This window comes from Crocodylus porosus, unplaced genomic scaffold (assembly GCF_001723895.1).
Source record: "Crocodylus porosus isolate Cpor-Errol unplaced genomic scaffold, CroPor_comp1, whole genome shotgun sequence".
NCBI classification, from domain to species: domain Eukaryota; kingdom Metazoa; phylum Chordata; order Crocodylia; family Crocodylidae; genus Crocodylus; species Crocodylus porosus.
In genome coordinates this window covers 182,426,898-182,453,819 of record NW_017728886.1, presented here as the reverse complement: position 1 = coordinate 182,453,819, position 26,922 = coordinate 182,426,898, and the positions used below count along the sequence as shown (strand labels likewise).

Here is a 26,922-nt window from a genome sequence, read left to right as displayed (position 1 = left end):
CCAAAGGCATTTTTGAAAATTCAGATCTATACCATTTATACTGGCATACCCCCAAAATAGATGAAAAATTGCTCATAATTTTTGTTTCAGGTCAGCACTGTTTGGATCCAGATGCATATATGTTAGATGTGTATCGTGCAAATCCTCAAGCAGAATGGGTGATAAAACCACAGACAAGCTGAAGCTTGCAATGACAAAGAACAATGATTTGGAAAAGGCCAAAGCGATGGCAGTAATACCTTCTATCTCAAGACCTTGCCACATGAAACCAAAGCACTAATTACTATCCTTCCTAACATGCTTCACAAGTGATCTATTCCATAAACTAAATATGACATGAGAACTGTTACTCCAGTGAATGGAAAGCTATACAATGTCATGCAATGGTTATACTTTTATATGGATTATATTGTGCCAGTTGTTCACTGGATGTGAAGGAGGAAGGACAGCGGTACTTAGAAAACAACCTGTGGAATATAATAGTTTTCATTTAACTTGATCGTGAAAATCTACATTTCTAGAGACAGTCTAGAATGCAAAGAACACTACCAACTGCAAGATAATGCAGAGTAATCACAGTGGTCTGTAAAAAAGGGGAAACTTGGACTTGGTCTTGAACTTGGACTAGGGGAGCTGGAGTAACAGCAGTGCCAAAATGTGGGTGAAATCAGTCCCTTCTGTGAAAAGTAAAACTATTCATAAGTAAAATGTACATTATTCCTATATTTATGCATCTGACTCACTCCTCATTTGTGGCTGATATTGAGGAGAAAGAACTACTGTGTAAAAACAAATGTACTGTTCATGTATGTTGTACTGTAAATATGACTGTCAACTTTCTGATATTCCATGCTATGTCTCTTTATTTCTGACCATGTATTTGTAGCATCACTGCTTCAAACTTGGAACAATTCCTTTTGGCCTCCTTCCCCATATGCATACACACAAGTGACAGGAGACAGAAGGCAGATGCTTGGCAGTGAAATGAATGACTTGGATCCTTCATATTCTTCCCACCCTCCTTTCACCTAATTTTGGGTTTAAAATATTTCCTGCATATCTTAATATATGTGACAAACGTTGTAATGGTGCCAGTTTACAGACAACTTCCTTTAAAAGCTGTAGATTCTCAAGTGCTTAAGCTATTTGCTTTTCCTTTATCTGTTTTAATTTAATATGTTTTTGAACTATTCAGCAGTGGGGAGGCGGGAGAGGGCAGGGGGCTTTGTCTGAACCTGTGTAACAGCAAGTGTTAAGGTTTCCCTCATCACAGATGTGGAGGATGACACATTTATGATGAGAGATGGGATTTAATATTATTTAACATTTAAATAGTCTAAAGCCCACAAGCCAGTTGAGCCCTATTATGATCCCTATCACAAATTGCACAGAATCTAAGAGATGAGATTTAACAGGTAGACCAGACAAATACATCGTGTTGGGAACACAAAGTAATAAATATAATATGTTATCTCCAATTCTTAGCCATCCAACAGCTGTGATCACCTCTCCATCTGAACAGCTGTTATACGAGTCTCTACTTTACTATATGCATAGATGTGTAGGCTTACACATTTACTAATTTGAGAACCACTTGTACTCTAGAAAACACAAGGGTGCAAAATTGGAAACTGTAAATCTTTCAAATGTAATTGAGGGAGGCTTCTGACATTGGAATATTTACGATATACTCAGTTCATTAGGAATAATCATATTGATGGTTTTTCCTTAGGATTTGAGTGCAGACGGAGATAAAAAATCCTTTATGTGTGAGATATCAACAGGCAACTATTCTGAACTGTGTCCTAGAAGTGAATGTAAAGTCCTTTAGTGGGTGGTAAAGCCCAGAATGATCTTATGCATTAGGGTGATAATATTTATATGTTTAAAGCCATGACATTTGGACTAGTAAATATTATGCCTTAAAAGACACCCATGCAACTTCACTGTATTTAGTATGAAAAGCCAGTTCTTGGGGAAAAAAAGATGTCCGTTGATAACATGAGCTGTAAAGGGCAGAATCTGGCTTGTTTTCTTTAAAAACAATGGTAGGATACATTTTAGAAACAATATTTAGTAACTAACAAACACAGTGCAGTTTTAAATTTTTTTTTATACACAGTACTGGAATACAATACTCACATCTAGTTACAACGATTTCAACACTGGTGCATTTAGGTTTGTTTTGTTTTATTTTTAAACAAACCTTGTTATCACAAGTATTAATTTAAGCATATTAGAAAGATTTAATCCAGCGGCTTGTTCCCAGGACTAAAAGTCAGGGGTCCACCTGGGTTCTGTTCCTGTCTTACATAGGCTCTTACTGTGCTTGTGGACAAGTAAGGCAAGCCTTTCTGCCTCTGTTTTCTTATCTGTAAAATCTGGCTAATATTCCTTTTATGAATATCATAAGAATTAGAAGTAAATTCTAATCTCAGATATATATATACAACTCCCAATCAGCCTGGCAGGCAGAGTAAACATCTATCTTGCAGGGGTATATGATCCATATAGGGATTTTATCTGGAAAGTGTTTTGAGTATGACCAGCATTATGTGAATGCTAAGTATTATTGTATTTATTACTTCTAAAGATTTTTATGATTTTCCAGAAAAACCTGCACATGCATCTGTTAAGTAACTTAACATTTGCATACACCAAGTATTTTCAAAATTCTCCTACTTCCCCACATGCCTAAACATGTGGCATTATAACTGCATTAGAAATAGATCAGAGTACCTGTGAACTCATATAATAACTTACTGTGTATGTTTTAGACTCTTAAATGAGGATTTCACCAGAAATTGTTCTTAAAATAAATCTCACTATATGTTGTTCAGGAAAAGAAACTGCTTAAAATATCCTGGACTCTTACCACTTTCCAACCGAACAAAGAAAAGCCATATTTAAATTAAGGAAATCCATCCTGTGGTATCTACATTATTGTTTTTTTTAAAAGAAGTTGTCTGTAATTTGAATAACACACAAATAGAAGCAAATGGAATAGATTACAGGAAAAAGTGTTAGCGTAAGGCCAAATTTCCACTGACCCTGAAATGAAATAATAAATTTCCTATTGGCAAGTATCTGACCAAAATTTTCAAACTTAAGATAGTTACTTTAAGCCTCTAAGTCTGAAAATATAGGCCTACATTTCTTGATTTCTGCTTCCATAAGCAGCAGTTGCAATCAAAGTTTTTAAAAATGTATGGTGTTCAGTAACAAAATTGCATAGTGAAATATTAATGAGGAAGTGATAGAATTTAGGAAGAAAACCTTATCCTGGAAGCTCCTGGTATGCATCTAGTGTTTACATATGCCAGGGTTCTGTGAAAGGATCATTTTGTACATCAACACATATCTTTAGAACATATTGTAAGAAGCAGATATTATGAACATACTGGAATGGTTCATCTAACTCCTTTTCATATTGCTAATGTCTTTATAATGTATATACAAGGTAAACTACCTCAGTCTGCATTTGCCAGAGACAAAAATCATTTTGCTTAAAAGCTTTTTATTCTATAGCTTCTCTATTAGTAGCCCTGTTGTTCAGCCTTTCATGTTACTGGGTAAAGTGTCTCATTCCAGCAGGTGAGATCTGGAAACTAGCCAAAGCTTTAGAAATCAAAAGGCAGATTTCATATTACGAAAGAAATCTCATACAAGACATATTACCTTAGCCATTCCTCTTTCTTTTTTCTATGAATGCTCAAAACCACCAGGTGTGTATCCCGTGTGGTTCAGTGTTGCAGGGGAAACATTAGCTTTTCAAATTTTAACTATTTTCAGCTGTTTCTCATTAGTTTTCCATAATGTGTCACTACCTTAGAAAATAATACGATGCCACTAGCTGAAGCAAAATGTTTGTACAAGTCCTTTACCCCTCCTCATCATAATGTTTAGTGTTTTGTTACAGTAAGTCTACCCTCAATATAGTAATAGTGTTTGTAAAGTGAAATGTATACACTATTTTATCCAGGTCAAAAATAAAATGTATATAAAACTAAATTTCTTATATAAACTCTCAAGTCATGCTCTTCTCTGAGAAATCTTTGACAGAATTTTTGGAAATGAATCAATAGTTTTATTTTTAAAAACAGCTCAGTTGTGAAGGCTTTTGGGCAATTACAGGGTCAAATCTAGTACAACAATAAAGAACCCAGTTCTGCAACCATTGTTCTGGTGCAGCTGTACCTTGTTCCATGAGCTGAAACATGCTGACTGGGTGAAATGCAATACACAAACGGCTTATCACAGGGCAATGGGGCAGCGGGACTTTACTACACATAAGCTGCTACTTGTGCATGCTCTTCCTAGAATTAGTGGAAGCTAAGCTGTGGTACCCTAGTCCCCTTTCAGGTAGGGCTAAGATACTACAATTTCACTTTCAACTCTGAAAGGTCATGCACATGAGCTGTTACTGCATAACAGAAGCCACACATTGCTCATCCCATTTTATTTCTTCCATGGAGTATTGTTTGTATGTCTATATCTTCACTGACATCAATGGCTAATTACTCATTCTATCCAGAATTTTAACCACTATGGAACTAATGTGGCAAAATTAGACCCCAAAACATAATAAGAGCTAAAACTGTTTTTGTTTTAAATTCCCAAATTCGGTACACAAAAAATAAGGGTCAATACACAAAGAAGCTCCCTCATCTACATATATATGTAGATAAGTTAGGGGGAAGTCAGAGCACATTATAAATGGACACCCAATTTAAATTACTTTGGCTAGATGCAGACTTTACACTTAGATCCCCAGTTGGGTCAATCTACATGTGAACTGTACAGAAGTTCTGGAAGGTTAGATCAGTCTAAAAATAGCCAACCCAATCTAAGTTCCTCCATGGTAGTCTATCTTAGGTTGGGTTCAGTGAGACTGATGTAACTGAACTTCCATACAATTTCCAGTGCAGCCCTGAGGATGCTGGCAACAGCCACAATGCTGTGCTTTTCCAACCCCCCCACCACCCCAGACTATAGTTAGCCCCTGGGCCCCTCACCCTACCCCCAGGCAGCTATACCACTACCTCAGCCCACCCATCCCTGCAAGCCACTCCTGGTGCCAGTTTTACTGGTGTTTGCTGATGCTGGGAGCCAGTGGAAGTAAACTGGGGTGGGGGCAAGGGTGAGTTGTTCATTCGGAGTTGGGGTGAGAGAGAGAATCCCCCACTAAGTCCCTCTGCAGACCCTGCTAGCCTCCAATGATCCTGCTAAACCCTCCCAGACCCCATCACCCCCCATACACACACACACACACACACACAGACACACACACACGGCCCCCTCAATCCTCCACAGACCCTATTTGCCCCCTCAATCCTCCTAATCCGCCCTCCCCCGATCCTGACTTACTTTAGATTGGGTGGCTGTTTTTCAACTCAGTCTAACCTCCCTGTAACCTCCCCGAATGTCTTTACATACCCCTACTGTAGGTCAGGTAAAGTCCAAGTCCACAATCCTCACTGTCAGAAGTTCTGGTAACTTTTCAGTGACCTATTCAGGGGATGGACTGGTTTTCTCTGCTTAGGCTAGGGTAGATGGGTAGTACAGAAAAGAGAAATACAATAAGGAATGCGAGAGGTATGTGAGAGCTACTCAAATGGAAGTCTGGATTTACCAGAGGTTACATGTGGAGGTACCTGCACTGGACGGCTTAAAAACAACACTAGTTTTACAGGAAAATTAGCTTCTGTGTCCTTCAATGCCATAATACAAGCTAGGATTCTGCACTACTTCCCAAATCCCAGAACTCAGTAGTTGCTGCCTTTGGGGTAGGAAATTAGATGACTGCTCAGATACCCTGAGCATTTTGGACAATTCTCTATGCCAAACTACTGGTTGCCTGTGCACAAATATCCCAACAGGTATATGATTCTATGATATATCGTCCCTGTAATATTGATTAAGGGATGGCAGGAGCATTAGCTCTTTGAAATTATATAAAATAGAAGGAATTAAAGTTATCATGGAAAACACAAATAATGGGATTGCAGCCATTTTTAGTCTTTCATACATAACAATTTTACCTCATATCTTCAAGATTTTGCCATTAACACAATCTCTTGAATGCTGTCCTTTTTGTATTTTTCACTTCATGCTTGCCAGTTTGTTTGTTTTCTGTGACAGTTCAAATGCACAAGCCACTACATCAAGTAACACAGTCCATGTTTTACTGCATTTTTATTATGTGGTCTCCAATTTTTTTTATTTTTTATAAAAAGACCAATATACAATTAAATGAAATACTGTCAAGTAATCAACAGAACACGTTGCAAACACTGATTAATAAAAGGTTCAAAAAGAAAAATAATCCCAATTAATGCTGTTAACATTTTAGTAGAGGTATTTTTTTGTTAAAATGTTTAAGTGCAGAACTTCTGCCTAAAAATTTGTCCTGAGTCGGAAAGGACCTGAAAATCAAAGAGGCCTGGGTTCTCATAACAACTTCTCTTCACAAAGAAATGGGAAAATAAACAACTGCAACAACAAAAAGTAACCTGCTCTCAATCCTAAAACCGTTCCCTGCAGTTTAACGTTCAGGTCCAGGGCAGGAATGAGGAAAGACTCCACGCAGGTCAAAGGCTTTGCTGAAGTCAAAGGATTCTACCTGTTGGCCTTTGATCAACATCAGGTTTCGCAAACACCCATGGAATGAGCTTTTGCTAGTCAGACAGTTTTGCTTCACATCAGCTGAAAAACAACAAGAAATACATAGATTGGAAGGGGACTAAAATAATGGGAGAAAAAAAAAGATCCTGGCTGAGAAGTAATTCTTTAAAAAATGACTAGCAATAAACATAGGTCCTAAAGAGCATCAGATCCCACAATATATCAGTGTACGCAGAGGTTGCTCACACTGTTATGGACATGATCACTGCCTTACAAGATCAGGCTGCTGTACTTAGGCTGTAGTGCTGACACAAGCAAACTTGACAAACTGATCTATGCCATAGTTGAGAAAAGAATTAACCTCAGCCTGGATGCAAAGGTGGAGAAGGCCAATTTTCAATCACTAACAAAGCCACCTGGTTCAAAGCAGACCTTTTGCCAGGGTGTTTGCAGCTGCTGGACCTGAAGAGCCATGAACAAATTAGCCACTCGTTGGCCCCTCTCCCAACCTCTTCCTTCATGCTGAGCTCTTTGAAATTGTTACAGGCCTTTATGTGCCACTGGTTGTATGCAAGGTATGAAGCTGTACATGGCTTTCTGATGCACTTTGAGTGTTAAGGGGCCTCCTGTACCTATACTTACTATGAATCTTACTAGTATTGGTATTAGTACCAGTAAAGAGCCCAGAACTTTGATAAAACTCTCTGTGGACTTCTAGAAGCTCACATACTAGCTGTGATCTTCTAGGATTAATTTATTAATATCTGTAAAGTACTTTGAGCCTAAACACCAAAAACTGCTATGCAAGGACAAGGTATTATTTCTAAGCTTTCCTTAGCTGATTAGCCTGTGGATTTCATAATCCTAAATGCTTCATAACAACAAATAGGAATATTATCTGATCTGATAAACCAGAACAGCTGTTTCAGAGACTAATTAATGTGGGCAGTTTGACATTCTTTTTAAAAATATGTATTATGCTATCATACTTGGTCAACTCAATCTCAGTACAAACAGGGCTATTAAAAAGTTATAGAAACACATTTAACCTACTTGCAAAGTGGCTGTTTTTCAGATGTTACAAACTCAGCCTTCTTAATGGATAACTATAGTATCACATGTGACCTTGCTCACATTAAGGATTAAAAAACCAGCACACTAAAAGTAACTAATTTCTGTTTTTCTTGGTATCGGCAGGGTAGATATGCACCTTATAGCCTAACTCAGGGGTTGTCAACTGGAGGTATGCATACCCCTGGGGATACTTGGGAAGCCACCGGGGGTGTCCAGTAGTGGCACGGAGAAGCGGGCGGCATGGTTTTGCCACTGGCACTTCTGCTGGAGGGACCCCCCCACAACTGCTGGTTGACCAGCTGGGGGACTCCCTACTCTGGACTGGCTGCCAGGGGTACACTAACCAAAAATGGTTGAAAACCCCTAGATTAACTAATTCAGAAATGCATAAGCTTTTGTAAGCCACAGCATACTTCATCAAATGCTGAGAAGGGACTGAAGGAAGCAAAAGCTTCTAAATAAAAAACAGTGATTTGAATACAAAGGGTGGGTGGGGAAGGAGGAGGAAATACTTGGTATTACTCTAACATAATGACAGAGCAATGTTTATTTCAGAAAGGTAATTGTGTAAAACATATGAGACGTGCAGATAAACTGGCACTGCCTCTATCCTGGTGTCTGCTAGCACAGACTCTAGCAGGTATTCTGTGTAGAACAAAGCAACTACCAACCTCCCATCCCCTCCAGAGGATCAGCCCAACCTGAATACTGCATCACAGCAGCTGTGTAGGAATGTGGTCAGAACAAGAGGACAACCATGGTGAGTACCCAGACAGATGGGGAAAAATGCGTTGAAGCACGACACCTTCACAAGAATCTCCACACATAGAAATCATGCATGAGGCCTCAGACAAAGTCAAAACCCCAAGGAAAGGAAGTCTGTCAAAAGCTGTACTACTGCTCCAGTGCTAGGAACCAGGTTTCACACTGGGGAGTATAAAGTGGTATCTTCTTGTACCAAGCTCAGTTGATCTAGGTCTATAAATTTATACTCAAAGCTAAATTTAAATCGAGAATTATTTTTATGACTGGGATTATTCCATACTCCACCAATTGATTTTTTTAAATTCCAAAACATTAGTAAGCTCATAGCATCTCACGTAACATTTGCAAAATAGTTATCATGATCTATACTTCTGATGAATTGAACACATAGTTTTCTTTTATGAGAGAGAAAAAAACTATTATACATACTGGCATAGCCTCCAACATAAATAGGATTGTTTGTATCTGCAGATGTTGACTGGATATGAGGATTATCAGCCTGGACCATGTTCCCATCAATTATCAGAGCAATTCGATGTTTGCTTTTGTTTGCTTGAAGTTTGTGCCACTTCCCATCACATAAGCTATTTGCATCTCTTGTTTCATATGTGGCTGTTATTCTGCCAGCTCCATTGTTGACATGGAACAAAACCTGTTCAAATATCCAGATGCCAATGAAGATACAGCTAGCATAAGCATAGAAAGCAATCTAATAAAAGCACAATCATGGTGGTATACATTCCTCGTGTGGTGATTTCATCAAGCCTTATGCTCAACTTGATTATGGGGAACTTAGAATTTTAAGTATCTTGAAATCTAAACATGAGAAGCTTAACTATCCACCTTACCCCTGCTATTTTTTACTTGGGATTTAAAGGTTTGCTGCCAATTTAGACTCAGTCCTTTTCTCATCGTATTACAGTGTTTTTGCTGTGATTTAAACATGAGTTATACCTGGTTGACATCAGAGTAAGCAAAAGAAGAACTAGAAACATTATGTCCAGAAACTTTTTTTGTGGGTGGTGATATGTAAGATACGAAACATCAGGTCAATGCCAATAAACATATGGATATGTATTTGAAATTATTCTATTTTTTTGTGCTTTTAATTTTATAGGCAACTATTTGTCTTGTAATACTAATATGTAACTGTTACCCTCATAATGTGCTTGTTGTGGGAAAAGGGATATAACAAAGTCCCTATAGCTGAGAAATTTTGAATAGAAAATGAACTATTTCTGGGGAAAAAAAATACTGAAAAACAATCAATTATACATGTATTGCATAGAACAGATGAGTGATGAATTATGTATTGACTGTTAGAAGGTATTTTCCGTGCTGGTTTATGGAGCTTAATGGCCAGTGAGAACTGGGAACACAGCTAATTGCTCTGAGTATTTTCCATAAATATTGACATTCACTCTAATGAAGGAATGACTTGCAACAACAGCTTTTTATACTAGTTAAAGAAGTGGGGGACAGGATTCCAGGCTTGTGTTGCTGTGGGAAATGTGGAATAGTCTCTGGATAGCTATTTTGTCATTAGTTTTGCTTGTTAAAGGGCATGATGACAGCACTTTGCAAGCCTGGAGGCTTAAGTTCAGGTGTTGCTCGGACTTGCATCAAAATCAACTATTGACCGAGTTCTGAATAGGTACCTGGTCATCACGCTAGGGAGTCAAAGGCACCCAGATGTGATACAATCAATATGATTCCCTTGTGTAGCCTAACCATACTGTCCTAACATGCCATCTAGGTTCATGATGGTTTATGGATTGTTTGTAAATTAAAGAGGGTGTGATTTATTTAAAATAGATTTATAAATTAATTGTAATATAGTGATGAGTTACCTAGTTAATGATACCACATATAATTTGGTTATTTTTTATTAGGTGAAGAAATGGCCTGGACAGGGAATCATAAGAACTTTAAGTTAGCCTCCTTTACACCAAGAAAGAGCTATAGGTTCTCTCTTAATAGGGCTTAATAAGGCACTGTTGGAAGTAACCTAAAATGGCAGAAGCTTGGTTCTTGCAGACTGTTGACACCACTTGTTTCCTCACGGTGCAAATTATTAGAAAACTTCTTATATTAAGTACTGTTCCTATTTATAATTTGATATGTCTTCAATCTCTTTCAATAAAGTGCTGCATTTACATACACATTCATGATTTGTCATTGAGCTGCCTCCACTTTTCTCACTAATTTCAGGGTGACAACCAAATGCAACTAAAAATTGCTTTTTGTGCTCAGACTTCCTGTGCCATCAACATGCTTAGGTTAGATGAGTCCTGAGGACATGTCAGGAAGGACTTACTATAAAAGGAAACCTGGCTTCAAGAGCTTGTGTTTCAAAGAGCATCTCAAGGAAGACCAATGGCGGAGAGGTGTGAATGCTGAAGAGGGTCGGGATTAGGGTAAGAAGGGAGGCCTAGTAGTATAAACATATCTGCGGTTCTGAAGGTGCTTAGCAGTGTTGTATCCATTCAAGATTAAATGGATGGCTGAGATTTCAGGCTTTAAGGCTAAGGAAGGGGTGCAGGTATAGTGGTAGAATCACCAAATCTCAGATAAAGGCACTTCTGTCCCCCTAAAACTCACTTTATAGAAAATATTCCTGCAAACAAAAGTGGTATATTTCAGATATTTTGGTTCAAATAATCATGGACTTTTATTTGTACACAGTTATTCTAAACTGATTTATGCTTCTCTTCAATGTCAATTTATTGTTTAGACCATACGGCTGAAACATTTTAAATACTGTTCTTAGCTTTTAATTGTGCTGATATAAGTTATATTTTAAAATATATTTATTTAACAAGTAATCAAAAATTTGCTCTTGATTCACTTAAAAAAATCTCTTGTTTATACTAATCCCATTCAAGAGATTTAAATTTCTCTTTTGTTTTAACTGTAGCTAAAAAAAGAACTGATTTTTGTAACACAACTTTCATTTTCCTAAATAAAATTAAGTTGATGGATTTATAAAATCAGTTTGATAAATAACTAAAACTTCTAAGAAAGACGGAAACTTAAACCAACATTCTTGTACACACTTTTGTCCAAGCTTTGTAGCCTCAATTTAAAAGAAAATGACAGAATATTAAATCATGACTCATTCCATATCCATAGAATTTCTTATCTCGGTACATTAATAAGACCCTCACCTATACTTGCTAAGTTTTTTTGGTTAAGATACAGCAGCTAAGCACTTATGCAAGAGCATATCTGGGAAAGGGCAAGTTACTGGCACTGAAAAAGGAAACAAGTTATAAGTAAGGAAGCTGGCTGTGAACAATATATACAGTATAGTAGCTTATGCAAACATAAAAGAAACAGCAATCCTATAGGCTACCATACATACTGTGGTTGCTTTCCATTTTACATGATTCTTCTATGGAGAAGATGACTGGCACTTTTATTTATTACATATTTGGTAAGTTACTATCCTTAAATCATAGGACAAGAAGTCATTGTGTTGTGACAATCATGATAAGAACTCATCTTCCTTGTGACCCAAAGTCAATCCCAGGCTAAGTGGGTAGTGAATCATGGCAGCATCTTTGCTACTATCGCTTCCTGGTCTTTTGCTTGCATCATATGTGGTTGAGGTAGTCTTGCTTATAATCAACAATTCTGACCTTCCAATTTAGCTCAAGACTTGGCAAATTTCTACAGTGAATGAGGATATTCAGATGCAACCCACCTTGCCATTTACAATCTCCAATCCAATGGCATCTACTTTAGCACTGCTAATTCCAAGAAGAACTCCATTTGCGGCAGTGGTACGGAACTCAAATGTAACATGCACATCAGATCGGACTTTATAACCTTCTCTAACTGAAAAAAAAGATGCCTAAAATAAAAGATTTGTAATCCACAGTATAAATAGGCTGTGATGGACAATATGATAGGCCTCTTAATCATCAAAATCCTGAAAGGGGGAGAAAATTATTTGAAGGCTACAGATGAAATTCAGAAATAATATGGAAAGTGGTGAGAGTTAAACTCCCTTGCATTCTTTGATACCTTCTATACTCACTTAGGATTTGAACAAACAACATTTTTACATATATGCAATTATGAAAAAAATGAGTGGGCACAGACATGGTCTTATATTGTATGATTCATTTAAATTCCATATCAAATTACTCTTGCAAAAGTGGTGGATAAAAGTAAACCAATTTAAGTTACGCTGTACCTTATCTTGGACTAGCTATTCAAGGCACACAGATTACCACACTTTGAGTATAAGATGAGGTGCTCCCCAACCCCTCCTGCCCCATTCAGTATGGTGGGGGGAGATCTCTTGTCTTAGAACTGACTATGGGTCAGACAAGCAGCTGCTGCAGCTCCAGGTGGGGCCAGGGTGGATCATGAGACAGGTAAGGGATATACGGGAAGGTGTAGGGAAGAGGTGTATGATGTGGGGGGAACATGGGGGAAAGCAAAGTGAAGGGATTGCCAGGAAAAGGATGTGCAAGGTAAGTGGGGCATGGGGAAGGGGACACATGGCGTGCAGGGAAACTGCATGGGGGAAGGGATACATGGAGCAAGAGGACCACAGTGCATCAGGAAGTGCAGGGAAAAAGGTGTATGGTGAGCAGCGTGGGCAAAGGGTAAGGGCACACAGTGGGAGGTGGGGACACAAGAAAAGGGCATGCAGTACAGGGAAGGACAGGGGGAAAGGGTATCTAACATAGAGGGGACATGGAAAAAGGGTACACAGTAAGGGGAAACACATGAGAAAAAGGGGGCAGTGAACGTGGGCACAGAGAAAGGGAGCCTGATGTGGAGGGAGCACAGGTGAAGGGCGTGTGGAACAAGGGGTATGTGGTAAAGGGGCACAGGGGAAGAGAAGTGTGGAGGGAGGGGGTGCACAGTGTAGGAAGGAGCATAGAAAGGACACATGCAAGGGGCAGCACAGGGAAGGGGCACGTGGTGTGGTGGGGAAGCATGGGGGAACAGGTGCCACAGGGAATACAGGTGAAGGGATGTGCAGAGCAAGGGGAATGTGGGGAAGGGACCCGTGGTATGCAAGGGAAGTGTGGCACAGAACAAGAGCAGTGTGGGGAATGTGCACATGGTACAGGGAAAGCATGGGGAAACAGGAGCACAAAGTGGCCAGGGAGATGCTGTGACTCCAGCCCTGACCTCAACTGGGGCTGGAGGCTGAAGCTGGAGCCACCACTACTGCCTGGTACAGCCAGGTGCTCTGTGCCCCCAGCAGAGACAGAGAAAGAGCACCTGAAAAGGAAAGGAGGAGGGGACAGGCACAAGATGGGGGCAAGTGGTAGGAAGGGCAAGGCACTGGGAGAGGACAGGCAGCAGAGAGACAGGCACAGAGGGCAGTGGCAAGGTGGGGCAAAAGGTAGGGAACAGACTGCCTGCCCCCCAGCCACTACTTTCCACGTGCCAGTGATGGGAAGGGAAGAATTTAAGAGGACTCTAATAACTAGTTTCTAGGGCTGTGCGAAGCTTCGGTCGCTGATTTGAGTCAGCAGAAATTTGGCCCAATTGGTTGGCCGAATCTGAATCAAATCAGGAGACCCTTTAATCTCTCTGAATCGAACTGGAACCCTCACAATTGATTCGGAGAGATTCAATGATTCAGACATAAGACATAGCGTTAAGTGTTTTTTCTACATACCTCAAGGTACCAGGTGGGGCAGATGGAGCTTCCTACCAGGGAGGGTGGTATCCCCAGCACACTTGGCAGGAGACCCAGAAGTGGGCCACAAGCACTTCTGGGTCCACCACAGAGCGCGCGGGGGACCCCGTACTCCTGTACGACACTCCATCCCCCCCACCATCTCAGCGTTCACAAACCACATCTGGTACCTCAAGGTATGTAGAAAAAACATTTAAAGTTGTGTCTATAGCCAGATCGCTGATTTTCTAAATCAGCATCGAATCTTCAGATTGGGCCAAACTGAATTGGGATTGTGATCAACAAACTGAATCAGTGTCCCACGAATCAGGCCGAATCCGAATCCAATATGGCCCACTTTGCACACCCTTACTAGTTTCTAGACTAAGAAAATTAAAACAATTTTATAATTTTCCATGTATACAATCTAACTGGGGGGGGTCATCTCACCTTAAATTCAGGGTCACTTTAGATTTGATTTAATATGTATTACCTGCCTTCCCATTCCCTAGTAAACACGGCTAAGTAACAGCAGCCTAATATGTGCAGCTACCCCCAAACAGGGGTCATTTGACCATTGTAGAACCTACTGTAATTTTCATTAATATAAATGTGTCATGTCAAAGCCTTCAAGACTCTTATATACCAATACAATCAAACTTATATGTTGAAGAAACAGAATAAAATTAAAGTGAGCTACACTATTTCAAATTACTCTCCCTTTCATGTCTTTTGACTCCTTGGTCATAAAAATACACCAGCTTAAGCTCTTATAGATGCATATATGAAGAAATACAAGAAAAAAGTACCACAGTTTCTGTTCTCAGCTACAAAAGAGATAGGTCTTTACTTATAGAAAAGACTCCTTAGTTGACTGCCAGATCACTGGTGAGTGGGAAGAGGCTAGAGTCTTGAATGTAAAAAGGCAAGGAGTCAATTAGAAGTGTGTACACAAAACATACAGGAGTTGATTGAAGCGTCATTTAATTACGTTCATTTCTAGCTAGACAGAAAAGTGATGCATTTACATTAACACTAATTCAGTAAGCTACTGGTTCCATTAATGGTGCTTACCAAGAGCAGCAAAGCCACTTCCATCAAAGTAAGTGCCTTCCTGCGCTGTTGCATAGCATTTATTCACAGCAAAGATGGAGACTGGGCTTTCTTTGTCCAGTGGCTTATTGTTAACCATCACACTGCCAATGCATGCAGGGATACTGTTGGTGACCTAGATATGATAAATCACATAATTTGGAAGTCAATCTCTCTGCAGCACTTGACACCAGGAGCTATTCTCTCTGAAAAGAAAATTTAAGGATATAAAGTACCTACATAACTATTTAGATAACGTCACAAATGCAAGCAGCACCACAGGCAGAAGCTCTGCCACCACAGACAGGGTGAAGTAAAAGATCCTGTTCAGCAGGCTCTGGCCATGGCATCAGAGATTCTGACTGCAGTGTCCCTAGAGTTACCTAAACCCTGGCTCTCACTGGAGCTTGGGCTACCATGCCAGGAAGCCCCGCCACACGAAGCAAAGCTGCATCTCAGGCCAAAGTGGCAGAGTTTGCCCACAGTGCCACTGGAGCTGCTGGCATAGGAAGTCCTGCCACCATGGTCAAAGCTTGGGCTCTGGCTGCCACTGCAGGAAGCCCCAGCCCTGCAGCCAGAGCTAGAGCTTGGGCTCTGGTCATGGTAATTGAACCTTTGACTCAGTTGTGCATCTGGGGCTGCCTGCACCCCAGCAAAAGGCAGGACATTGGCTACCACTGGAAGCGCCATCTCTGTCTACAGTGGTTGAGTTTCTGTCCACAGAGCTGCTAGGGCTCTGGCCATGATGGCAAGCCTTTGCCTGAAATGTTGCTTTGCCTAACATGTTGCTGGGGCTGCCAGCACCCTGGCTCTACTGGGGTGTAGGCTGCTACCATCAGTGCAGCAAGAGCCAGGACTCTGGCTGCAATGGTGGGGCTTCTGACCATAGCAGTACGGGGTTGGACACACACACAAACACAGTCTGCAGTGTCTCTCTCTCTCATGCTCCCTGTGCCTGCAGGATCACACACACACACACACGCGCGCGCGTGCTCCCTCCCCCTGCAGGATTTCTTTCACTTGTACAAGCACACATGTGCAGACACACACACATTCTATGTCCCAGCAGCTAAATGAATTATCATTAATGAAAACACAAGCGCATACATGCATACATACACACACACACGTGCGTGCGCATGCGTTCACACATCCTGTCTCCTTGCAGGTCAGGGTGTTGACTGCTGCCACAGACAGCCCCACAACCAGTGCCAGAGCTTCTGGTCACAGGGATGTTCGGACTGCCAATGTGAGAGCTCTGGCATGAATCAGACTCATAGAAAATCAGGGCTGGAAAGGACCTCAGGAGGTCATTTAGTCCACCCCCAGCTGAAAGCAGGACCACCCCCAAATCTATCATGGCCTGGAGGCACCTGAAAAGGAGGGAATAGTCTCTTCCACTGATCTGAGTTTGACACCCTTGTTTTAAAGTGATAAAACACTTCACTGGAAAATGGTATTTATGAATTTATTTCCGAAGAGTCAGACCCAGACCCTCAATGTTCTTTAGGTGCTTAACTTATATTTGAAAGCAGAAGATTTAGGCATATAAGTACCTGTCAGAGTCTGGGTCCTCAGTCCATAAATTACGCTGTGAAGCTAGGAGTACCTACCCTTTATACATATATAGCTAAGATATTAAATACAGTTCTTACATTTCCAATATTCTTAGCTGTATAATCTAAGGGAAGTCCTCCCAGATAGAGCTTCCCTTCAACATCCAGTGTGCTGCCATCTCCCAGAGCAGTAACTGCTGCTGACTCCTGACCATCAACGATGATTATGCCTTTCCTTTTAACATATTCTGCCTTTATCTGAAAGAAAAGATAAACTGTATCAAACTGCTGCCTACAATAAGAACAAACATAATTCATTTTGGAATGCACTTCCTAGAAGGTAGCTCACTTCAGTGCATTGCTTGTGGGACTGATATTGAGAAAAAAAAATCACTGATTCCTTGAACTTACATCATAATGCAACAGCATGACTGTTAAAGGGCTTTCATCTACACGTTGCTTGTACTCAAGCACTTTATGGCCAGCACTGATTATCTGTTGTCCAGTGAGCATGCATTTCAAAATCTTATGATATTAGTATTTGAAAGGTTAAGTAACAGACAACCAATCTGATGCCTCATTTAGCTGTGTTTATTGCACCAGCTAACAAGGATAATTAATTCTTGAATATTCCACCCCTCAGCTAGAGCTCATCTCAGGTATCACTTAGATCAAGGCTCAACTTTGCTTTTTTTGAGTGCAAGGTTATTTGGTATTCTACTTGTTATATTGCTTCATGGATTTCTATGGTGGATATGGAAGATAGCATCTTTCTGCTTCTAGAGAACCCCATTCATGGAGTTAGAGCTCTGTGCATGTAGAAGCAGGGGGAGGCCTAATGGGATATATTGTAATATTTTACTACCTGTCCAATGAAAATTTGAATTGAGGCTGATGCTGGCAGAGCTAGTACCTGGTGCAGAGCTCCCCCTACACACTATGTGAGCTACCTATCGTGCATAGGAAGGGGCCTCCCAGCAGCTGGCTGGAAAGTCTAATGAAGCTCCACCACCATGTAAACAATGGAAGCACAGAGGCAAGGTAGAGATGCAGGGTCTCTGCAGTGAAAGCACTGGTCTCCACTCAATACTGTCACAATTTTTTCTTCATCCATGTAAGAATGTGTAGGAAACTTCTGGGCAAGCTCAAATTTACAGTCCACTTTGCAGGATTTTCTTATGGAGGGGAGGGTTACTGCTTTTACTTGCTACAATTTTAGTAAGTTCTTATCCTTAAATAAGGGGCGGTAACTATGTGTGTGACTTACTGTAAAATTAAGAAGAATAAAACTGGGGAAGTACTTTATTATACTTAATTAATTTGTAACAGTGTAAAGGCCTTATGTCTTATTCCATCCAATGCCAATATGTGAGAAAGGCAGTGTGATTTGGCTCAGTAACTGCAGGTGAAACAAGGTTAAGCACAAACCTCTTGATACCTACCGTGTGCCATTTTCCATCACTGATGATAGCAGGGTGAAAAGTCACTGCTTTTCCTTTTCCAAGATCAAATGAGAAATATAGCTGTCCCCCCAGAAGCTGAAGGGATGCATAATCAACCTGATTCTGATGAGCCATGTAGTAAATCAGGCCACTAGACGCATAGGTTCTGAGGTTCAACTGAACAGAGAGTCTAAACAGTAACAATGAAATATTGTTGAAATCCTTTACTCTGTACCGATAGGCAGGCATTATAGCTGAAAGAGTCTAACCTAAATCTTACAATAAAAGAAGATGCAGAGCAGTAAAGCAAAGTTACGGTCCATTTTGTATGTTTGAAAAAATGGTTCCTAATGCAATCCAAAATATAAAGTAATACAGTATGCATAGTTTCAATCAGAAATACAAAGTGATTGTCACAGGCAGAACTGAACCTCTGAGGAGACTGGGGCCAGCTGTAACCTGTTGCAGGTTTGCCCACCTCCCAGGTGAAGGGAATGAGTCCCAGAGCAGCATAGCAGAAGCTGGTAACTTGTAAGCAGGCCTGTTGGGATTTACTGTACAGCCTGAGGCCAAAGAAAGATTGAAAAAAGGAGAGATGCTCGTTAGCTCCTAGGAAAGTAGAGGGGGGAGGAGAAGTGATGGAGAGGGAAACGGGTAAGTCAGTTTGTTGGAGGAAAGCTACAGCAGGGAGTCTCTTTAGCTTCCAGTCAGCTACACTGAGGCCTGAGAGAGATCTGCAGTGAGCAAGACATTACTGCAGGATATCTGTAAAAGACTGGACAAGAGGTTCTCTGAATCAAAGGATAGGGTCTGGTTAGAGCTATATAGTTGGGGGGAGAGGGGTGGCAAAAGCAAGAATTCTTAGGAGAGATTTAGAAGTCTGTAAGGGACAGACAGATTTGCTGAGTCTGAAGAAGGAGGATGGGAGAGTTATGTTTGAATTAAAGTACTGCACTATAAATCTGAAAGGAGGGTGTAGTTACAATGCAGTATCTCTGGTGCTTTATTTGATGGTAACAGACTGAGGAAATTAAGGCAGGGGTCAGCGGTCTGATCTAGGTTTGGAGAGGAACCTCATTTAAAACTGTTTTCTCCTCATAACCAAATATAAGGGAATGTGTGGGGGTGGGGGAGAAGGTGCATGATTCAAAATATACATACTTCCTCCTGACAGTACTCGGATTAAAAATCAGTACTAAATGGCTGCCTCTGGCAAGTCCAAACTGGCGGGCACCAGGAACATGATCTGGCATTTCATCTTGTGCACACTGTGCCTATCAATGAAAAAGCTTTATTTAAAAAGAGAATATTCCACAAGTGCTATTCAAACACTCTCCTGCCGATTAGCAGTGTTACCTGGTACTGTAGCCGTGTTGTATTTTCACTGCGTGAAGTTGACGCATGAGATAAGCATGCAATTCATTTAATCAAATACTATAACTTTCAAACATTTCAAGCCTGTGGTAGGGTCAGAGAAAATTACTTATAATGTTCAAAACATATTTTGTGTTAAGAACACATCTTTTCCTGCTTAGGGGTTACAGCTTTTGATTTATTAATTTACAGGCAGTTTTTTTATTCATTGCTGTCTCAGCCTTTGCGAGAGAGGACATAATAGAATTTCAGTAGGAAATTCTTTAGTGATCCTTACTGAAGACATTTTTCTATCATTCAGTGAAGCTGCTCTTTTACCCTGATTTAAGGGATGAATAGCTGTGCAATGGTGTATGCACCAACACTATACTTCAGCTCTCAGAAAGACTGCTTATTTCTTTTTCTTTTTTATAGCCATGTTGTATAAAATCCACAAAACCAGGGTTCCTCTGCCACACACAACAAGAATGATTACAAGATACTTGGAGAAACGCTTCATAAAGATGCACAGGTACATATAGGGAAAGGGGATCTGCCTCGTTTTTCTTTGGAACAGGAAGAGATAAAAAACTTTTGCAAACCACATGCAGACCTAATGCACAAAAGTACTGACTATGGCACTTTTACAGATCCTGCTCCTCCACAGTTGTCTGGATTTTCCCCTCACCACTGAAACCATGGAAGGAACTGCACATGGCCACAGAATTTGGTACAGTGAATTACATAAGTGCAGTTTATTTCGTCACCTTTAACCTGCCCTGCTTTGTCAGCATACATTAATTTTGGCAGTAAAACGAGATATGGATGATGGTTACTCTTTCAACTGACCTTGCTGGAAGGCCATTTTTCTTTTTATAAAGAGTTCTTTACATGCAAATAAACTACAGGTTGGTAAGCAATGGTAGACTTAACTGCATTTCCCTCCACATGGCCTTCATGGCTATAAGGCCCAGTGGCTGTTATATAGAATTATACCTGGTGTTCTGCTGCTTCAACCATTGGCATTTTATACAAGGCATTGCTTATTTTATCTGGATTCCTCCATGCTGTGAAAAGGAGTGAAGCAGATGAATCTATACTTTGGAAACAAGTTTAAAAATGTACATTTAGAACACAGCTTCTTCCCACTCAATGCCTTTGTTCCACAAGAACAGTATGGACTAAGTCTGTAGTATGTACCTTCTTATTATCTGGAAGAGGCCTTAGAGGAACTGGCAAAGCCTGAAGGTCAGGTTGAACCTCAATATCTTCTGGATGTATTGCTGGTTTAGGCTTCTCTGAAAGCAAGCAGTTACCCATGTCCACATGTTGATACCTCACAGCAGTGGTGAAATCCAAAAGCCTATGTTTTAAAAGGAGATGGCTCTAAGTACATCAAAAGACTATAAGATCTAGTACTAACGTCAGTGGATAAAAACTTGCAAATCAGTTAAAAATATTTGTAAATACATGCCATTATTCATGTAATGGTTTTGCTAGGCAGTAGGCCCATCCCCATGCATAAACGTGATAACTGAGAACCCAATTTTGTTTTTGTGCGCTATGCTTATATGCATTAAAGATATTTGAGCCAGACTGAATAACTGCAAACATGGACAAAAATAATCATTGAGGAAAGTTCAAAACTGATCTTTTCTGCACATTGTAAGGTGCAGACATTGTGAGCACTGACATTGAGCACTGACACTGTGTTTGCCTATGTCTGTGTCCTGAAGGAGTTAAATCCAAAGCAACAATTTATATTTTATATATAGTCTTGCAGTTCCTGTCTCCAAAACAGTGCTGCCATTCATTCTGACTTACTCCTTGTTAAAAATCAGATGGCTTATACATCCGTAAAAAGATCCAGTCATCTTCAACCCTAAGATGCCCTCGCCTGCTGGCACCCCACCAGCATAGAAGTTGGAAATATTCATAGGACTAATTTCTGCTGATGAGCTGAGTCTCATTTCTGCAGGGTTACTTTCATCCACTTGTACAGTTATCATCCTGAAAGGGGAAAGTGGAAATTCATTCAACAAAGAACTTCATTCCAACCTTATAAATGTCAAGTGCTAAGAAAGGAAGATTCTGTGATTTGTTTAATCCTCCTAAGCCACATAAAAGTGATTCTTCTAAGAATATTTTAAAAATGAAATACAATAGACGTGTTGAATATCTTTACAAATACTTTTGCTATCTAATCTTACTGCAGGTGTTTTAAAAGTAAACTAGACTTGTATGTTCATCAAAATAATAAAATAACCAATTAAATATGTACTTTTTCTATCAGCAAATTAATATCCTTTACTCAGGTAGCTGATACTGTTTGGAGATTAAGAGAGCTTTCATACACAGCTTAAACAGTTGCTGTATGCTGCATGCAATTAACATATAAATCAGAACTTCTCTATTAACAGCGGAAAAACACAATCCTGATTATTCCACCCAAATGAGCTAGCTAAGTCAGTTCTTCAGGGAACACGGTGAACTAACAATGACATGCAGTAATTAAACAAGTGGTACTGCACACAGTCTCATGCACCTCTTATTCCGGATCAGGATGACAGAGTGTTCTTGTCCATCACTGTATGTCCCATTAGCAGACTGGAGAATGACTTTTCTGGTACTTGCTCTGTCCCCTGCATTAACATGCACAGTGAGATGACCATCAATCAGCATGATTGAAAAGAAGGGCTGTGGAGATTAAATAAAAAGATTATTATTTTCCTGCAATTCTGTTTTCTCTCATTTTATGCTTTACACAGAACATAATCTAGTCAAGTTTGCCCTCCAAAACTAGAAACCATAAACAAACTCTGACAAAAATGTATCCATGACTTTTTGAAAATTCCAATGTGAAATTATTTAGGAATAAAATAATATAACAAGTAAGTGTTCCTTGAGGTGTTTGCATCTCATATTTTGTAACATGGTGACAGTGAATGTGGAAAGAAAACCAGAGAACTAAGCCTTCTACTAGAAGAAAAATGTAAGCTTCAGAAGCCTCTCCTCTACGGTAAAAGATCAGGTTGCTACACAAGCTTGTGTATGGTTTCAAAATCCTTGTGCGTCAGCCAAGCCAAAGGAAAAAGGAAGAGTGCTGGACTCATTACTAGGATGCTGTCACTGAATTCTGCTTGGGAGTGTCATCTTTCATATCAGCCTCCAACTAGTGGATGTCTGATAAGTTTGAACCCCAAACAATACCCTTTGGCTGTTGGAAAAGAGAAGGAACATTCTAACTCTGTGTTGTTCCCTTACATTCTGCAGCTATCAGTGTTTTAAGTTGAATGGGTTGCTGCTTATTCTACCAGCCTCCTCCTAAGTTCAAGTGTAGTACCTGCTCCTACCTGCCTACCACTACTTTACTCCCTACCAAGACATGACTGTTCAGATCTTCCTCTGAAGTGTCTGCTTCAGTTGTTGTTCACAGCCTTTCTAAGTACAGTAAACTGAAACCAACCCAACTCTTTTCTACTACAGTCAGCCCAGATACCAACCATAAAATAAATAATGCTCTGCTCACTGTGCTGCCACTTGGCAAAATCATGGCTGTAGCAACAGGTACTGGAATCGACTGTCTATGGATTTGGGACACAACCCTGTAATTGGTTTAGACTTCACAGATATTTAAAAGGTTTTCTTTAAAACCATAAGTAGCAGACCATGTTTAACTGAAATGAAAGATTTATATTCAAAGTTAGCTTCATTTGCTTGTGAAAAATTCCTACTCCTTATACTAGAGAAATGCAGAACTCTAGAACTCTTGGTTCAGAGATGATTCCTACTCCTTACACTGTTGTTTAGCTCTGTTCATCCACTTTATACCCTTGAAATGAATAGCTAATTAGACATTTGGAAGCACAGACTGAAAGAAAGTATTTGTGGTGTAAAACTATTGAGATACTTACCAAATGTGCTTGTCTGCGTTGTCGCTTCTCTTCTCCCTTGTTGAGACCAGCAAGGATGATTCCGCTACTGTTCTTAGTAGCAAAAGTTGCCATCAGTTCTGTTTCAGGAGATAGGGGCTTAGGTTCTAATTCAATGTAGCCATCATTCAAGATGCTGACACTACGGATAGGCTATTTTGCAAAAGGAGAGAGATACTCAATGACTTTGTCCCCAGGATGATGTTCAATGAGGGAGAACAGTATCAGTACTAGACTGACCAACTGACAATTTATGAAAACATTAAGATAGTTTTACTTTCTATATTGTTATAATGAATCAGGTTCTGTACCGAGCTAGATTATTAAAACCCAACAGAGATGGCAGAATTTCCTACCTCCAATATGCAGCCTTTTCTCACACCATACGAGTTTCTAATCAAATCAAAGGTAGAGCGGGATATTTCCAAGTTCTTAATACAACCGACATATGTTCTGCTGCTAAGTCCTTTCCTGAAAAAAGAAGGATTTTTTTTCCCATGGTAAAGACAAAAACATGGTTTAAGCATTTAAACTGAGCTTTTGAGGGGAAAATGTTTTTGGAGGGCAGGGCAGGAATGGTATTTTTCTTCAGAGAGAAAAAGAATCATTGATCTGAAGAGTCTGATCTGGCTCAATTAAATTGGAATACTTTTGGCATTTAATGAGAGCCAAGCCAAGTAAAAATGTAGTTACAAACATATATTAAATCTTATCTGAACATCAGAATTCATAGAAAAGTAGAGCTGAAAGGGACCCCCAGTCCAACACCCTGCCTGTGAAAGGGCCATCCCTATTCAAACCATGAACCAAATTCATTGTCTAACCTATTAGCAAAACTACACATTGAACCCTGACACAATCACATGCCATAACACCCTCACCTGCCACAGGTAAAGCAGGGGGACCACTGTGAACAATATGGAAGCGGTGTCGAAATGCATGGCAGTATACTGCAATACCAAATGGTATGGGTACCATTACCAAAGCTTTGAGGTAAATCATTACCTGCAATGGCACATTTCTATGTAAATCATGGGACCTACTGAATTCATGGCAGAAGTAGGACGTGTGGCAGATCTGTTCCCCCATATGCCCCCCCTGCTGATCGGTGGAGGGGCCCTGCCACTCGCTCCTGATCAGCAGCGAGGTGAAAACTGCCATTTTAAATATTGTGCTATTTTTGCCTCCCAACTGGTCAGCAGCAAGCAGCAGGGCCACCAGGGCACCTCAACCAATCAGCAATGGGTGAGGGAACAAGGGAACCTGCAAGATTAAAAGAACTGAGATGCAACTAAGGAACTAAGAGAGGCCCGTTTTATCATCTGCTACTAGTTAACAAGCAGGGTATCCATGTACAATTGGCCTGAATCTATTTGTATTTCAGGAATATATAACCAAAGTCAAGCTAGTTAAAAAATAAATAGGGTAAGGCCACCACTCATGTATGTAGCATTTTTAAAAGTATGACATAGGTCAGCAGCTTACAGCCCATGGGCAAGAGTCTGCAAAGATCCAACCTAACCTGAGGCAGAACTGGGAGATTAGGCTGAAGATGTAACCATGCTGTGCCACTTGCCTTGTCCATGGCACCTCCCCTCTGCTGCTCCCCCTGCTGCTTTTTCATGCCTATCCTAGGATTCCTCCAGAAGGGCTCAGGATCAGTGGCAAGGGCAAACAAATATCTTGGGTGTGCCAAGGGCAAAGATTTGTGGCCTGCTGTAGGGACCAAAGTCACAAGCTTCAGACCACAGGAGAAAAAGATTACCAAACCCTGGCCTAGAGAATAGAGGATGGGGCTGCGACACACAAAATCTGGATTCAAATTCTGTTTGTGAGCTTGGAAAATTCAGGTAATCTCTTTGTGCCTGTTTCCAAGTTACTAAAATTGAAATGATGATAATGAGCGAGCACAATATAAAAGACAACAAACAGATCTGTAACTGGTGTAAACTCCTAACTTCAATGACTCTGCTGATTTCCAGTCATTTCAGTGGGACAATGCCAATTTAGACTGATGAAAGATCACTCCTTAATACTTACAAACACAACTAGAGGAAAAAGATGGAAGAACTAACACTGTACCTCACAGCCCTTGCTCTTGGTAGTCCACCAATGTAAATTGGGTCCTTATCTGAACGATTAAGGTCCGAGGCTACTCCAGGGGATTCTCCTTGCTTGGTTTCCTTATAATTAAGGTTATATGCATCCATGACTGCCAATGCTCCTGAAAGGAAATGAAAGTAAAAATCAGTGAAGAAGAACACTGGAAAACATTTTTCTAACTTAGCAATATTTTTGTATGAAAAGATTCTCAAAGTCACATAAGGAGAGAGGGATAGTTACTTTACTCTCAAAACTTCCTCTCTTAAAGGGAGAATTTCTTTACTCTCAAGACTTCATATATTTTGATAAGATGACTAGTTTCTCTATTAAAATATACTTTTGGAACACCCCAAAGGAAAAACTATGTATATTAAAAAACATTATTAAAACTCGTAAGTTCCTATAAGCCCTGGTCCTGGACCCTAGTGTGGCTGGCACCATATAAATACAGAAGAAAAAAAGATGTTGCCCTCTGCAAAGAGCCAGGCAAAGGCATTGCAATAGTTAAATATGATTTAATTCGTTTTCCTTTCATGCGTTTGAACAGTTTCTACACTTTACATGTAAGAAAGGGGGGAAAAAAATCAAGGCCAAGATTAACTCATACATCAGAGTGATCATTTGCCAAGCAACAGACTGGCACTGCTATCACTTCCAAAAAAAGAAAGCAGAATGAATATGCATTGAGAGTAGCCAGACCTGGTTATATACTGACATTCCAAATTACTGCCTTAGACATTTCTATTTGTGAAAGCCTAAATGTTTATTTTTTCTGCTCAACTCTTACCTTGTTTCTTGTTGCGGCTGAATGAAATTTTATACCATGTCCCATTATTGTAACGATTCTCTGTTGAAAGAGTAAGCGGTCCTGAACCAAGATCAACAGTCAGTCTCACTTTGCCATCAACAAGTTCCAGAGACAAGAAATCTCTCTGCAGTAAAACATAGATGGATTGAATGAAAATATAAAACCCATAGTACATAATAAATATGTGGAAGGAGTGGGATATTTTTATTAAAAACTACAGGTGATTAATATAGTCAGTATACCCAGTGCTCAGAACTGGTACTCTTTCTATGCTCAAGTTACATAACGTCATTTAAAATGTTATAAATGTTTATTATTTATAACATTTCAAATGATCGTTTCACATTTTTGTACAAGCTAAGATGTGAAAGATTCTGGACTCTACCAAGATGTTTCCACAGGAATTGAACAAGTTCCTTGCACAGACTGAGTTATAATCTAGGTCTAGCTGTTCGAGAAAATTATGCTGGCACACATCCAGGAGGGGCCAGCAGGGGACTGCATGCTTAGGGGCAACCAACAC

The 26,922-nt window shown here is 40.0% G+C and overlaps 2 protein-coding genes across 5 annotated transcripts in view; one reads left to right on the top strand and one right to left on the bottom strand.

Moving 5' to 3' along the window:
• Nucleotides 1–4,011, top strand: part of ARHGAP28 (Rho GTPase activating protein 28) — a 106,143-nt gene extending 102,132 nt beyond the window's left edge. For all 4 annotated transcript variants that reach the window (XM_019546267.1, XM_019546257.1, XM_019546283.1 and 1 more), the window contains one exon: nt 91–4,011. In XM_019546267.1, coding sequence (XP_019401812.1) covers nt 91–182 — 92 coding nt within the window. In that variant the 3' untranslated portion in view covers nt 183–4,011. The remainder of the gene's footprint in view (nt 1–90) is intronic.
• Nucleotides 4,012–6,178: 2,167 nt separating this feature from the next.
• LAMA1 (laminin subunit alpha 1) overlaps nt 6,179–26,922 on the bottom strand; it is a 145,708-nt gene continuing 124,964 nt past the window's right edge. Inside the window, exons 50-63 of the mRNA XM_019540717.1 lie at nt 26,379–26,523; nt 25,571–25,712; nt 23,845–23,959; nt 23,471–23,641; nt 22,102–22,253; nt 21,381–21,566; nt 20,757–20,919; nt 19,365–19,477; nt 18,204–18,393; nt 16,861–17,019; nt 15,188–15,341; nt 12,170–12,303; nt 8,893–9,115; nt 6,179–6,705 (exon numbers count right to left, since the gene is read on the bottom strand). Of these exons, the coding sequence (XP_019396262.1) occupies nt 6,545–6,705; nt 8,893–9,115; nt 12,170–12,303; nt 15,188–15,341; nt 16,861–17,019; nt 18,204–18,393; nt 19,365–19,477; nt 20,757–20,919; nt 21,381–21,566; nt 22,102–22,253; nt 23,471–23,641; nt 23,845–23,959; nt 25,571–25,712; nt 26,379–26,523 (2,208 nt within the window). The 3' untranslated portion in view covers nt 6,179–6,544. The remainder of the gene's footprint in view (nt 6,706–8,892; nt 9,116–12,169; nt 12,304–15,187; nt 15,342–16,860; nt 17,020–18,203; nt 18,394–19,364; nt 19,478–20,756; nt 20,920–21,380; nt 21,567–22,101; nt 22,254–23,470; nt 23,642–23,844; nt 23,960–25,570; nt 25,713–26,378; nt 26,524–26,922) is intronic.